Source organism: Symsagittifera roscoffensis, chromosome 2 (genome assembly GCF_963678635.1).
Source record: "Symsagittifera roscoffensis chromosome 2, txSymRosc1.1, whole genome shotgun sequence".
Classification (NCBI taxonomy): Eukaryota; Metazoa; Xenacoelomorpha; order Acoela; family Convolutidae; genus Symsagittifera; species Symsagittifera roscoffensis.
Genome location: NC_087063.1, coordinates 14,636,746 through 14,650,574, shown reverse-complemented (window position 1 = coordinate 14,650,574; position 13,829 = coordinate 14,636,746). Strand labels below are relative to the sequence as shown.

The window sequence follows — 13,829 nt, the reverse complement described above, 5'->3', positions numbered from 1 at the left end:
AAAAAGAAAAAGTCACAGTTTGATCACGCCCATTTTTAGTTTTTGTGGTTTGCTTTTTGATTTAATCTGAAGTTCAGTTAATTTTTTGGTTAAAAGGACGACAAACTCCACTATCGAACAGCAAAAGTGTAAAGGCCACAAAAAACGTGATGACTTCTAGTTTCATACCTATTGATGGATCTAGTTTTCTCAACATTGCATAACTTTCAAAAAGATTTTAAATTCAATGAGTTTTAACGAGATATATTTTCAAAGTTGAAAATATTTTGAAAATTTCTATCATTTCAAAAATTTGGTTTCCTTGTTCTACAGTTTTCCAAGCAACTTTTCTTGTTAGCTCTGTTTAATTTTCTCATTTATTGTCCTTATCTTCGTTTCGGTTTTCATAAAACATTGTTGCAAAGAGTCTGGATGTACTTTAAATGATATTAGACTGGGAAGCAGCCGTGGCTGAGTACGTAAGACGCTCGGCCTTTAACACAAAGGTCGTGGGTTCGTTGGAGGGGTCCCAGTGTCATCCGCCTCCTCAAGCTGAGACCGGCTTCGGCGAAAAGGATGACATCTCTCTCCCCCTCGGAAGAAAGGCCCAAGGTGCAAATGAAAATAGTTTCGGGGGCTAATAATAACAATTATATTTATTAGGCTGGGCTTGGGCTTTTTTAAATTTGTTTAAAATGCCTAAAATATTAATTAGACAGGTAGAATTTTACTGGCCTTCCGTGTATTGATTCAAGATTTTGTGCTGTTTGTTTGCTGTAATGATAAATTGGTTATGAATATTGTTCTTCAACAAAAAGGGCGGTTTCTGACATGTTTTGGCAAATGGATTAATATGAAAATATCTGATTTTGTGCTGAAATACAAAACATTAGCTTAAATTGATATTTTTCAGCTGGTTCAAAAAGCTAGAAGGTTTCCCAGCTGGTTAAAAAAGCTTGTTCCTCAATTTAGTTTTCCAAATGCGGTTACTCTCAAAAAAGTGTCAATAAAGAGATGAAATTGAAAGTTTAAATTTGTTATAATTTTTTGAAATTCGAAAATTGAAATCGCATTAAAGAATCAGTTATTATTTTCTGCTTTTTTGAGTTGATTAGCACTTTTCCAACTGCCTGTGGGCTATGTTCTTAAGTATTGGAAGCAAAATTAATCCGACCGTTTTTACCGAAAAATTACGAAAGAACTGTTTTAAGCATAAAAAGTATTTCTGTAAAAAATTCCATATCGAGTCGCGCATCTTCAGGCATGGTGGTTTGATTGGTCGGGCGTAGCAATAGTGTTCTGATGCACGATGCTAATTAGTGGTTTTGAAACTTGCTGTGAAAATTGGCGTTTGAGCCAAGTTAATCAACCAGACTTGGTCACTAGTAAAATGTAATTGTTGATAAAAAGTTGAAAGAATATAAGACGACGGGACGGGTTAATTGAAATAGGATAAATGGGCACAGTGTCAGGTTTTATTCTATATGAAATTTCTCCAAGATCCGATCCTCAATAAATGAAAATGCAAAGCTTGCTCATACTTATCGGATGCGACAGATTGAGTTTGGGTGCCTTGAAGCCTGTTTATTGTTGCATAACTTCCCCATTTGCTATGATAGCATCCCTTATTACCATGTAGCTTTCAAATATATGAAGAGCAGTTTTGTTAAGTTAGCTTAGTAAGTTCAAACCATTGCACCCGATTTGTCTGCGTAAGACCAGCCATTAAGCTATGTTCTTAGTTTCAATGTTTCTATTTCAGCTTTGAATAATACCAAACTTCGAAGAGCGATGGTTTTCGATGATGATTTTGTAACAACGCAACGTATTACATATTATATTTCAGTAATTTTTTATAGCTAGGCTTTTAGATGTCAAATCATAAGCACTGAGCAAAGTTTCTATTTCAGAAAAATGGCTTCCAAAACGGAAGCTCTGAAACGAAGAGTAACCAAACGCATCACCACCCCTCCATCAATTATCAAGGCGCTCATCATAGTGGTCGCTGGAGTCACATTAATAATTTTCCAGTTTGCAGATCATTTCGAAAAACACTACGGCGTGTACAAATTTCTGGAGGCTGGTCTAATATCTTCGTGTCTTACTTGTATTATATTTTTGGTAGCTGGACTTGTAGCGCCGTTCCCTTGCATATCGGACGAAACTTTGTGGCTTGTTGAATCGTTCATACATGTAGTTTGGACGCTAATTCTTGGCCTTGGAGCTCTGTTGTGTTACGTTTACAGCTATGAACGCGCACTGCTTTTAGCATCAGCAATCGGGGCAACAATTTCAGCGCTTCTTCATTTAGCTGTGGGAGTTTTTCTGTTTGTGAAGAGGAAACGAATGAAGGCGGAAAGACACGAGCAGAGAAAAATTGATCAAAGTGAGTTGGAAAAGAAAATTCACGAAGCTCAGAATCCCAGAGGAGCTGCAGCAGCGTCGGTTCAGCCCTCAAATGCCCCAGCAATTGCTGGATTCTGAGTGGTCAAGTTTTATATAAAGGGGTATCAAGGTCAATAGTAAGGTCAAGATTCTAGTGCCCTAAATTTTTGATACATTTCAAGTTGCTGATTTAGTTTTTTGTTTTTCTAAATAAATTTAGGCTTTAAATTAATGATAAGTGTCAAAACTACTGTGGTTTAGTTCAGTCTCAGATGTGCTAGTTATTTAAACTGTGTTGGCTGTTAAAAAGGTAAATGCTTCTATGATCTGCTGGTACTTTCCTACATAAATTTTATTTTCGTACATAAATTTATTTGACGATGAGTATCATTATCAGACGCGGAAAAGGTAAAGACTCAGAACCCATAACCGTCCCGTCCAGTCCCGAAATGTATTTAGGGTAAATTAATCCTGAAATATTTCTGTAGGTACTATTGGCGTAAGCTTTTAGGGGGGGGGGTCTCGCCGAAAAATTATTATGGTCAAAATGTAGATTATTATGGTCAAAATGTAGATTATTATAGTCAAAATGTAGATTATTATGGTCTAAATCTTCGAAGTTTCCAAAAAAAGAAAGCGAATATTGACACACTAATGGTCATAACGACACGTCAGAAATTGAATTTAGTTGGTTTGAAAAAGTCGACAATTTTTGTGAAAATCTCAGATCCGCGACTTGCGATAATCTCAGATCCGCGCCTGATAAAAAATATCTTGCATAGTTGTCTCAGTGTTGTTCTGATGTCAGAAGCCACCAGTTAGACTGGTGCTCTTTCTGCTATCCTTATGTTGTTTTTGTGGTGCTTGGTAAAATTGGTGTGTTAATGAAGTTGACTATGACCATTAAAGAGGTTGGCAATCAATCACTACAGCTGACACGCTGCTTAGAAAATTAGACTCCTAAAACTGTTAGCTTCTTGACCATTAATATTGTAGTTTTAGATAATCTTTTCCCTGTATTATATCTGTCTCTCAATTTTAATGTAAATAATTTACTAATTAGAGAATTTCAATTATTTTGCACTACTTTTTCTGAAACTAACACTACTGAGAAATCATTTAGCCATCATATCTAGACAGGCAATTTTCTATACCTAATTTTTATCACTTAAAAACGAGTTCTGTGAATTCTTTTGTTTGAGAAAGTTTTCCTGTTAGTTAGATTAGATTAGAAGTTTGATGTTAGTTAGATTCGCATCTTAGCTTAGAACATCTTACTGCCCTTTAAACACAAGAAATATTAGGATCAACATCAACCGCACAACGGGGGGGGGGGGGTGGTGTGATTCAGTTTGTATGGTTGATTCATTTTAAATCTCGCTAGAAGTAAGTCATTCCTCTATCGTTTGTTTCTTTTGTTCTAAACTACCATTTCAAACTAATATGAATGACCTTATTCATATTACCGTTAAACTCTGCTCAAATAAACTAGATAGAGGTAGACAAACACTCAGGCATTTAGGAAAGTTCTCACAGCTGTCTTAAGAGACTGCTGAGTTTTCCTAACCCTGCTTTCCGACTCCGAAGACCTCATTGTGGTAAATTTACCTTAGAAACACATACAAACAGTATTTGGTTTCGAGGGCGCAGTTGTTTTGCAAAGTTGAAATCTGTGGTTTGTTAAGAAAGCCAGACCGACGCAATCAAATGGCTTTAAAATACTATCAAAGTTATTCAAGTTTTGGTTGAAACGGGTCAAACATTTAGTTCCTGAACCTATTTAAAATGATAATAAAATCATGCATACGAGGTTTTGTTTGAATGTGGCGGGAACGGGATCAATTCTGAAGACCGAGTTCCCTAAACCTGTGTCTGTATTATCCAATAGTAGTTTTAATTACTATCCAAAATTGCATGAAAAATTTTGAAACATGCTTTCTATTATATTAAGGCAAAAAATGAAATCGAAGAAAATACAGGAAACGGAATAAATTTTTTGCATGTTCAGTTTATGACATGGAAAAATGAAAAGTTTTTGCCCCAACTAATCAAGTTAAATCCTCGAAGAATATCTAAATAGACTTCTGCTTGAGCTGAAAATTGACTGGAAGTATAAGTCATTAACCATAGCATTGATGTGACAATTCAACTGCTCAAATTTGCTCAAATCAGAACTTCAAACCGTCAAACTGGACAGTTCTATTCACATATAATTTGACCGAAGAGGTATAAACAAAAGTTGTCAAAGAAAGGAGAATAATTGATGTAAAACAGGCTAAATAGCAGACAGGTTTCAAAAACATGGTGCTTTTCTTAAACATGGAAGGTTAAGGGAAAACTCCGAGAGAGCCCTCAAGTCTTGAAAAACGCACCTAAAAGGGCCAAAAACTTCTACAGAGCATTGCCGAAGTTTTTTTCTTTTTGTACTTTCAGAAGGAACCAAAAGGGTAAATAAATAAAATAATTCAAACAAAATCCATTCGAACTATTCATCTGGTTTCAAAAATTTCCAACTCAGAAAACCTTTCATTAACCTATTCATCTATTACTCATCGTCTTCAAATTCTTCTTCCTCATCTCATTCATGTTTTACGACTGCAAGTGCAGAAAAAAACAACCAAAGACTTTCCGATTGACTGTTTCTTCTTTCTAAACACACGCGTCACCTTTCATACTCGAGTTAGATAAAACTGCTTCTCTTCTGTGTCATCAGTTTGATTTTCCTGAGCTAGTTCTATCATCTCTCCTTTCACCTCATCGTAGGCGAATATTGTCGCAGAACGGACGAACTTTTCTCAGGTTGAAGACATCTCAAATTTCAGATGATCAAGATGTGAATGAAGTTGTGAATCAATTCATGAATGGTGTCATTTTGGCGTATCTGAAATCTTTTTGAATCGAGGCAATCTTAGTTTTGACAATCAATACTCGTCAATAGCAGAGAAAACCGAAATGAGCTCGCGCAAACCGAGATCGGGTGAATTGACGCCAATTCAGGACGATGGGAGTTGGTACGAGTCCAGTTCGTCGCAGTCCGGTTCCGTTTCTCATCGCTCGGGAAGCGTAGACTCCTCTACTCTCAAAAGCACATCGTCAAAAAGTGAGTCTTTAAAATCGCCAAGTCGATCTGAGAAAAGAGAATCACCGTCTCTAACTAGAGTTAAATCCGCATCGAGTAAAGGTTCATCCGGTCAAACGTTGGAACTCAAGACAGTATCCAGGAGGACGGGTTCGAAGGTGGAAGTCAGAGTTCCTTCAGCTTCTAGTAGTTCCCACAGCAACAGAGAATTAGAGCGCAGTTTTGAAGCTGAAACAAAGAAAGTTAAAAAAGCGAAGACGACTGAAAAAGCTGTTCAAAATTTGAAGGACCAACTTTGGGAAGAATATCTGGACGAAATTGAGTTCCAAGATGAAGCTCGAGAAACGACAAATCGAAGTGGAAGGGCGATGGGACTGAGGTCGCAAACTACCGATAGAAGCAAGTTGGGTATTAGTGGGACCAATGCCAAAGTTAAAATGAAGTGAGTATTTTTTTTAAATTTCCGACAGTTACCAGCATTCCATTAGGTTAAATACGGTTTCAATGCTGTTAACTTTTACTTCATTTTTTGTCCTTGAGTCAGCATTAGAACTGAAAAAAACTTGCGGCTGATGGGTACGCATGTGGTTGACCGTTTCGGCATCTGATCAAGGCTGAAAGAGACTTTTTGATTGTTCATTTCTTAACTCATTGTCCAACGTAAAAAACAATTAAGTCGTTTTCGGCCAGATTTCAGTTGTTTAGTTTTTTGCAAATGCAGCTGAATTCAGTTTCAAGGCCCAAAAAATAGGACTAATTATGAATACTATTTTTTACGGTTCGTTTTCAACTTTTAAGGCTGCCATAGCAAAATTTGAATTTGAGTTCAAAAACTGGTGTACAAAATTAGCAAATCGAGCGTTGCATTTGGCGTTATTTTTTGTAGCTTGGTTGATTTATAGTTTTAACATGTGATTTTTTTATTGGCTCAGAAACATCTTAACGAACACAGTTTTCCATGCTTTTTTTTTCATGCAAATTCAAGTTCAAACAAGTTTATAGTGACGCGAAAGTTACCGAGCGGAAAGAATCAGGCGCATGTTGTCTGTTTTTATCTAAGAAGTAATAAGTTCAAAAAAAATCGTTGATGTATGTATGGTTGAATTATGTATTTTATAACCATCTGGTCGAACTGACAGCTTTTTGATGGCTTAATGATTTTCATACGTGTAACAAAATAAAGAAGGCCTATGATGTTCTTTTTAGTCTAAAGTGTTGTCATAAATGTCGCTCATTTTAATTCATGATGAACCACATGATTATTCTTTGATAATTGATGCTTATGAAAAACATCGATCTGTTTCGAATCAAGTGTCTGTCTTTTTATCATGTTTTGTGGTTTTTATTGAGATTAAAACTGTTGTCCGGTATATTGCATATGACGTGAATGAGTAACCTTTACAACGTTTTCCAACCGTAGGTGTAATAGCATTGAGAAGAACAAACAGACATCTAAGTGCCGAAAAATAAAGCAAGCTAAGTTAAGTTAAACAATATTTTCAATGTATTCTCTTAAATCTTCAAGTAGTAACTGATATGGTAGTGCGAAAAACATGCTTTTAAATTTCAAAACACGTCGAGATGAATGAACTTGTATGAACTTTGTTCCTGCTAAGCGGAAAATATTCTATACTTCGTGTAACCGCGCTTAACAAAAAAATGGAGAGTAAATCGTTGAAATATTTACCCGTGAGGAGAAAGACTTCCATACAATATATATGGTTCATTAGGTGAAAACCTTGTGGAACCTTGAATAGCAAGTACCTTGCATTTTTTGTAAAAATATTTAGCTTTACTTAAAATGACAACCGAAATCATAGTACTTTAGTTTTTTAGTCCACATAGATAAGTTTCAGCCCTAACCAATTCCTCCCTAATAATCATGTAAAATGAGGAGAAATGTCGTTAAGTTTTTGACGCAAATTTTATTAAAACCAGTTTTAAGGCGTTTTTTTTTGCTTATTTATCATGCATTTGAAGTTATCGACAACGAAGTTACTCAATGCAAGCCTTTTTCGAAAGAACATGAAATGTGATTGAAGCAAATGCAGCTGAATTAAAAAGAAGCATCAGTTCATGCTGTTTTGAATTGGTTTTTAGTCTTCTGAATTCAATTCGAATTGCAATTTTACCTCAGTCATATTGAATATATTTTTTTGATGGATAGTCATATATATACTTACATTTGTGCATTAGCTGTATTTTCTTGTCATTTGTGAGCTCAGCTAAGCTCTTGCGGCGCATTGGGTAAATAGTTTGACTTATAAGCTTAAAATTGTAGCTTTTAAACGCGCGATGAAAGTGAAGGAATTTTTGTGCTCGGTTGTTTTTGGAAGACAGTTTTCAATTTTGAACTAGCCTTTTTGGTTGAGTTTTATCATACCTCCTGAAGGATACTGACGTTTAAATCTCAAGAAACTTCATCTGCGACCATTTGTCCTTAAGTTACGGGGAATTGAATTTGGGACTACTTTGATCACTATATTCCAAATTAGGATAATAAACGAGCGATATATGTCATCTACTATATATTTAAATGCGGGCTTCACTATCTCGCCATGTTTAAGCTTCTTTTTCTTCGATTTTTCGAATTTTTTTCGATTTTCCAATTTGATTTTAGTGGTTATTTTACCGATTTTAAATTAAGCAGCCCAATATCGAATTAGGGGTTGCGAATTTGGCCTCCAATTTTGAATGCCCGAATCATTTTATTTAACGAGATAAGACGATTTTTGAGATTTTTTCAAAAGTTTTCAGAAATCTCAAATAAAATAATTTTCAAAACTTGAAGTTCCCAAACCTGTAGTTGGGTAATGTCAGAGTTTTCTTAAGGAGTTACAAATCTTGCCTCCAAATATGACTGTTAAAATCCTTGTAAATTTCGAGATATGACGTTTTTTGTGATTTTTTTCAAAATTTTTCAGAAAACTTAAATTTTTTTTTTAAATCTGAAATTCCCAACCTGTAGTTAGGTTCTGTCGAAGTACTCTCAAGGATTGCAAATCTTGCCTCTAAATATGACTGCTCAATTCTTTGTAGTTTTCGAGATATGACGTTTTTTGTGATTTTTTCAAAATTTTTCAGAAAACTTAAATTATTATTAGTTTTTAAAAATCTGAAATTCCCAACCCTGTAGTTAGGTTCTGTCGAAGTACTCTCAAGGATTACAAATCTTGCCTCCAAATATGACTGCTCAATTCTTTGTAGTTTTCGAGATATGACGTTTTTTGTGATTTTTTCAAATTTTTTCAGAAAACTTAAATTATTATTAGTTTTTCAAAATTTGAAATTCCCAACGCTATAGTTCGGTGTTGTCAGGGTACTCTAAAGAGTTGCAAATCTTGCCACATGCGACTTCTAAACGCGACTGCTCAAATGCTTTTAGTTTTCCGAGATGTGACGTTTTTTGATTTTTTCAAAATTTGCCAAAGAACTTATCTACAAAGAAATTCAAAAAATTTGAAACTACTAACTTGATGAAGATACAACCTTATTTTCAGCGTACACCCAGGCGTTTCAAATATTGCCTCTTAATATGAATGCTCGAATCATTCTATTTTCTGAGATAAGACGTTTTTTTTTCAATTTTTTTTTCGGGAAACTTAGGTTTAAAAAATTCACAAAATTTTGGATTCCTAACCCTATAGTAGAGTGCTCTCAGGGACTCTCAGTGGTTGTAAATCTGGCCTCCAAATTTCTCCAGAGGCCCATTAAGTTTTCGAGATGACGCTTTTAAAAGTTCGAAGTTACCAACCCTGTAATTGGGTGCAGTCAGAGTACACTAAAATTTTACAGATGTTGTTTCCAATATATGCGGTTTTTCATGAGTTGTCGAAAAATTTCGAAGCACCGAAGGTGCGTTAAACGCTAGTATTAATTAATTCGATCGTTCTTAGTCAAAAAAGAATCTTGTGGAAACACGAAAGCATGCTATTAGTGTAGGCTCATGTTCTGCCACTGTGTATTGTTTTCCGGGGCATTTAGTTGCTTTTTGATGGATAGTCACAAACTAATTTCATTTCTTTATCGAAGTTTTTTAATCAAACATGCATCCTTTTTCATCAGTTCATGCTGTTTTCAATTGGTTTTTAGTCGTCTGACTTCAATGCGAAATGCAATTTTACCTCAGTGCTTAAAGGCTAAGCGAGCCAAATGAATTTGACCTTTTTTACCGCATAGCTATTTTTTTTACATCTGTGTACATAGACCTTTTTACATCTGTGTCCCAAACGATTGTGTCCTTAACAAAATAGTCCGAAAAATTCACCACGACAAAATTGTGTCCCGATTGTGTCCCTGTCCAGCACAACTTAGAGTTATTTATAATTGCTGAATTATGATAGGCCTTCATTTGACCGTGCAAGAACTTTGCCATTTCTTGGCGGACAATTCTGGGGCACAAATGTCTGTGGATGTTTTGTCTGTATTTTTTCGGACAATTTATTTTGGGACATGATTGTCTGGGACGCAGTTGCACCGACCTTCCCCTTTTCCCGCATTTTTTAAATCTTGAAGCAGGCGCGGATCTAAGGAATTTCTCGAGGCGGATTTTGAAAAAATTTTGAAAATTTTGTCGATTTTTTGAAAAAAAGGCTCAAACTAGTACAAAGGGGGACCCTGTTGGTCGGCAGGGGGTCGAATTCTTGAGTAAAGGCGTCCGCACCCGCCCCCCTAATATTTTGGGTTCAAACCCTAAATCCTCTATTGTCTTGAAGCCTATAATTTGACGCACTCGAGGCCATCTGAGTTTGTTTTGGGGTAGCTGAAATAGCAGTGATAAATCAGCCATGGGTCTATCCAATTTGGCAGTCTGAACAATTGATTCAGTGAATACTCAATATTTATCTCTAACCACCGCTCTCCGATAGCAACTGGATTGGTATATATCAATTTCGCCTCTTACAGATGGAGGATGTGGAAAATATTTGGAGATAACCCAAAATGTCATTTCAATATAGCAGACGCCAACAGTTTTCTTTTTAATTTTCCCCTTTCCCCTAATTTTTTCCTTCAGTTTGCTCTATTCATGTATCTCAAATAGGTCACGACTACTGTTGCTTGATTTATTCTTCTTTTGTTTTCAAACACCACCATTTTTTTTCTAAAAATTGTGAGAGTTGCTCTGAAATGTCAGCAGTGTTTTTCACACACGTTCTTATAAGGTATTTTTCATCTTCAAATAGAGGCTGGCACCATAATTCATATCCCCTTTTACATGCTGTGAACTTAAAATAGCAAATAAAGATATAAGATGAATATAAAATTTTCCTTTTTTTTCAATTGGGCGTTGACTTTTTTTGATTTTTTCTTTTCTTTTGTCCCATTTGCTGATTACAATCGACCAAATTCTAAAATCTGCAACTAATTGAATGATTGCTTTAGGTTACCCTTTTAAAAGAAAGGATTAGTAGATTATTTAAAGCAGGACAAATTTCCATGGTGAAGTGAAAGTATTTCTTGTTTCCTGGCTTCTTGGTCGGATCAGGTGCTGTCACTTTGGGCTGTGTAGGAGGATTATTTCGAAGATGGATGGGGAAAAAATTTAAAAATACACGCTCTTTTTTTCTGAATGACTGGCGCTGTTATTAAACACAGTTGTACGACACTGGAAAATGGTGGAAAATTGTATCAAAGAGTCCCATTTCATCTAGGATTTCAATTTTTCATGCGTAATTGTAATCAATTCCAATTTTCGTTTAGTTGTTCCATGCACTGTGTTTAAACCAATTCTGTTGTCAAAGTTTCAATAAAGCATATTTTCGGTTTTGTGTTTTTAAGGTAATAAAATGTTTGTTTCGCCTTCAGAAAATGTTTATTTAATAGTTAAACTCATTTATAACTGAAACAAAAACACTAGTTATATGGTGCAGTGATCAGTAATAGATAGGCTCGGTGCTTAGAATGTCTGTCTCAAATGGTGCCTATGTTAATCAAATAAATAGGTATCTGCTTCATTTGACATGATAAATAGTGTTTCTTGATTGCGTTTTCTGGTCCAATAGGTCTTACTAGTACATTTAAGTGGCGCCTTCTAACCGTTTCCTAATTAAGTAACGGCAATTATTTTGGGTTTTAAAAACGAATCCCCCTAAAAGGCGGATTTCAACCGTGATTTTTTTCTTTGTAGAGGTAGAAACTCTTTTTTCTTTATAGGTACTATTGGCGGATTGCCGGACGAATCGATTACTTTAAATGTCAGTTCTCTTAGTTTTCAAGCGATGCCTAAATAGGGAATTACTTTTTTCTTTTTGTCCGAAGTAACAGAAAAAGTAACAGGCTTTAAACGGATGGTATACTAAAATGAGACCATATTAACCAGCAAACATTTTTCATGCTTTTGTACTGGAATGGAAATGAGGAAATGAAAGGAAACAGGAGATTGAGAGGTTGGGGCTGATTGAACGTAGAGTCACAGATCAAAGACGTAGGTAGAGCCAATACTTGGTTTTGCTCTCTGACTATTTTAAATTTAATCACTTTTTTGTTCCAAGTCTGAATGAAAGTAACGCGCTAATGGTTGAACAAAATATGGTGGTTTTGTATTCATTCGCACTTCGGGCAATATCCGCTTTCAGAATTAAAAATTACTCGTGCTTTATGCAATTTCTCTTAAGATGCCTCATGCCTGTGGTAAAAAAGAAACTTTTCTCCTTAAATTCTTTTTTTAACTTTTTTACTACCAAAAATATATTCGGAATTCATGCTTTTGACCAATCTTAATAAATGACCTTTTCTCCAATTCAAGATAAGGAATAATTTGTCTTCTTGAAGAATCCGTCAAATTATGATTTTATGACTGGCTAATGTGGCCTATAAATATGACATTTCACGAATGTTTCACTTAATTTGAGTGCTTCGGCAGAGGTCTATTTGTGTAAAAAAAAACGTTTTTGTTTCATGCTAGAACAAAAAAAACGCAGCAGTATCGATAGATATGCTGCTTTGTCCTATTGGTACGATACTTGTCAGCAGAATATTTGGCAGCTCTTTTGTAACTATTTCAACGCTCTCTAAAAATAGGCATGGGAAATCCTAAGGCTTGAAGTGGTTGCCAACACTTTCAGTTTTTGCTTGTTTACATCGCTGTTTGAGCGTCTATCTAAAGATTCAAGCTGTGTCAAATAAACATTAACGGATTCCCAGTAAAGCACTTCTGATAAAACTTCACATAGTCATGCGGTTCAAAATACATGTGAATTTCAATGTGAGAAATTTTGCCGAATGACAACTGGGGTTCAATTGTAATAGACGGGTCTCAAAGTCAAAAGTCAGCGAAAAGTTCCGCATCGCAATTTTTAGATGAATACTGTAGTTAAGAAAGCATGAATATTCGGTTGCTATACAAAAAGCTCCGAAGGTTCCGACTGCAATTTTGTATGCGCAAAAGCATAAAGAACCAGTTGATAAACATTGATAGTCATATTTCTAATTATCAATGAGTTAAGACGTAGTTCAGACTCCTTGACAGGTCGTGATGATAGTTCAGACTTTTTTTTCAGGAAGTCACAACTTGCTCTAATCTTTTAGAAGTGCCTTCATACATTAATGAATTTATGAATGCTTCAAGCATATCTGCACTATTTGAGTTCCATTCATTTTAATCTGGTAAAAGTTGGTGAGTTGCGCTCTCCAATAGCGAAATTCTAGTAGTCCCAAGAAAGGCAATCGACTTCTAGTTTCTAAAGTATAATCTAACTTTCAGATTTCCTAGCGGAATAAAAACTTTACCTATTGATCCAGTTTTCTCAAATTGAATTGATTTGATCGAAAAAAGTGTCAATCATTAATTGTTCTTGAAATTCTAAGATCTGTAAAGCCTTTTTTTTGAAATCGTTTAAAATTTTTCAGAAACAGGTGAGTTTTTGATTTCTGTTTCTTTGCATTCGTTGCCTCTTTTCCAACTGTCTGGTGGCTTTGTTATAATTTCGCAGAGCGTTACCGCCCCCTCCACTGACGAGGGAATGGACTAAAGCTTCAACTAGTTTTTAATCGAAAATCAGGTTCCAAAAATAAGCGTAAAATGAAGTAGAGTGAGTGATCATATTGAAGCCTTTTTGGTCGTTATTTGATCAATGTTTAAAAAGTTCGACAAATTAGTTTGATTGTTTTTTGGTTTTCAGAATTCGAGCAATTGAATGCTTAGAAAGTTTAGATTTTTCTTGCACAGCCACAACGTAAAGAAATTGAATAAACGTCATTAAAAAAGATAATCTTTTCACGTAAGTTATTCACCGAATCAACCACAGTACCAGAAAAAAGATGAGCTATTTTTCTGGTATTGCACAATTTCATTTTTTGAGCCACGATTACACTTTTCAGGTAAAACGTACAATTTAGAAATCGTCAAAGAATAATGCTGCCATCATATCAGAAAGGTGTTGTAAAT

At 35.3% G+C, this 13,829-nt stretch overlaps 1 protein-coding gene across 2 annotated transcripts in view; it reads left to right on the top strand.

Moving 5' to 3' along the window:
• The first annotated feature begins 5,190 nt into the window (after positions 1–5,190).
• LOC134839038 (doublecortin domain-containing protein 1-like) overlaps positions 5,191–13,829 on the top strand; it is a 196,256-nt gene continuing 187,617 nt past the window's right edge. For both annotated transcript variants that reach the window (XM_063854438.1, XM_063854437.1), the window contains exon 1: positions 5,191–5,885. In XM_063854438.1, the coding sequence (XP_063710508.1) occupies positions 5,317–5,885 (569 nt within the window). In that variant the 5' untranslated portion in view covers positions 5,191–5,316. The remainder of the gene's footprint in view (positions 5,886–13,829) is intronic.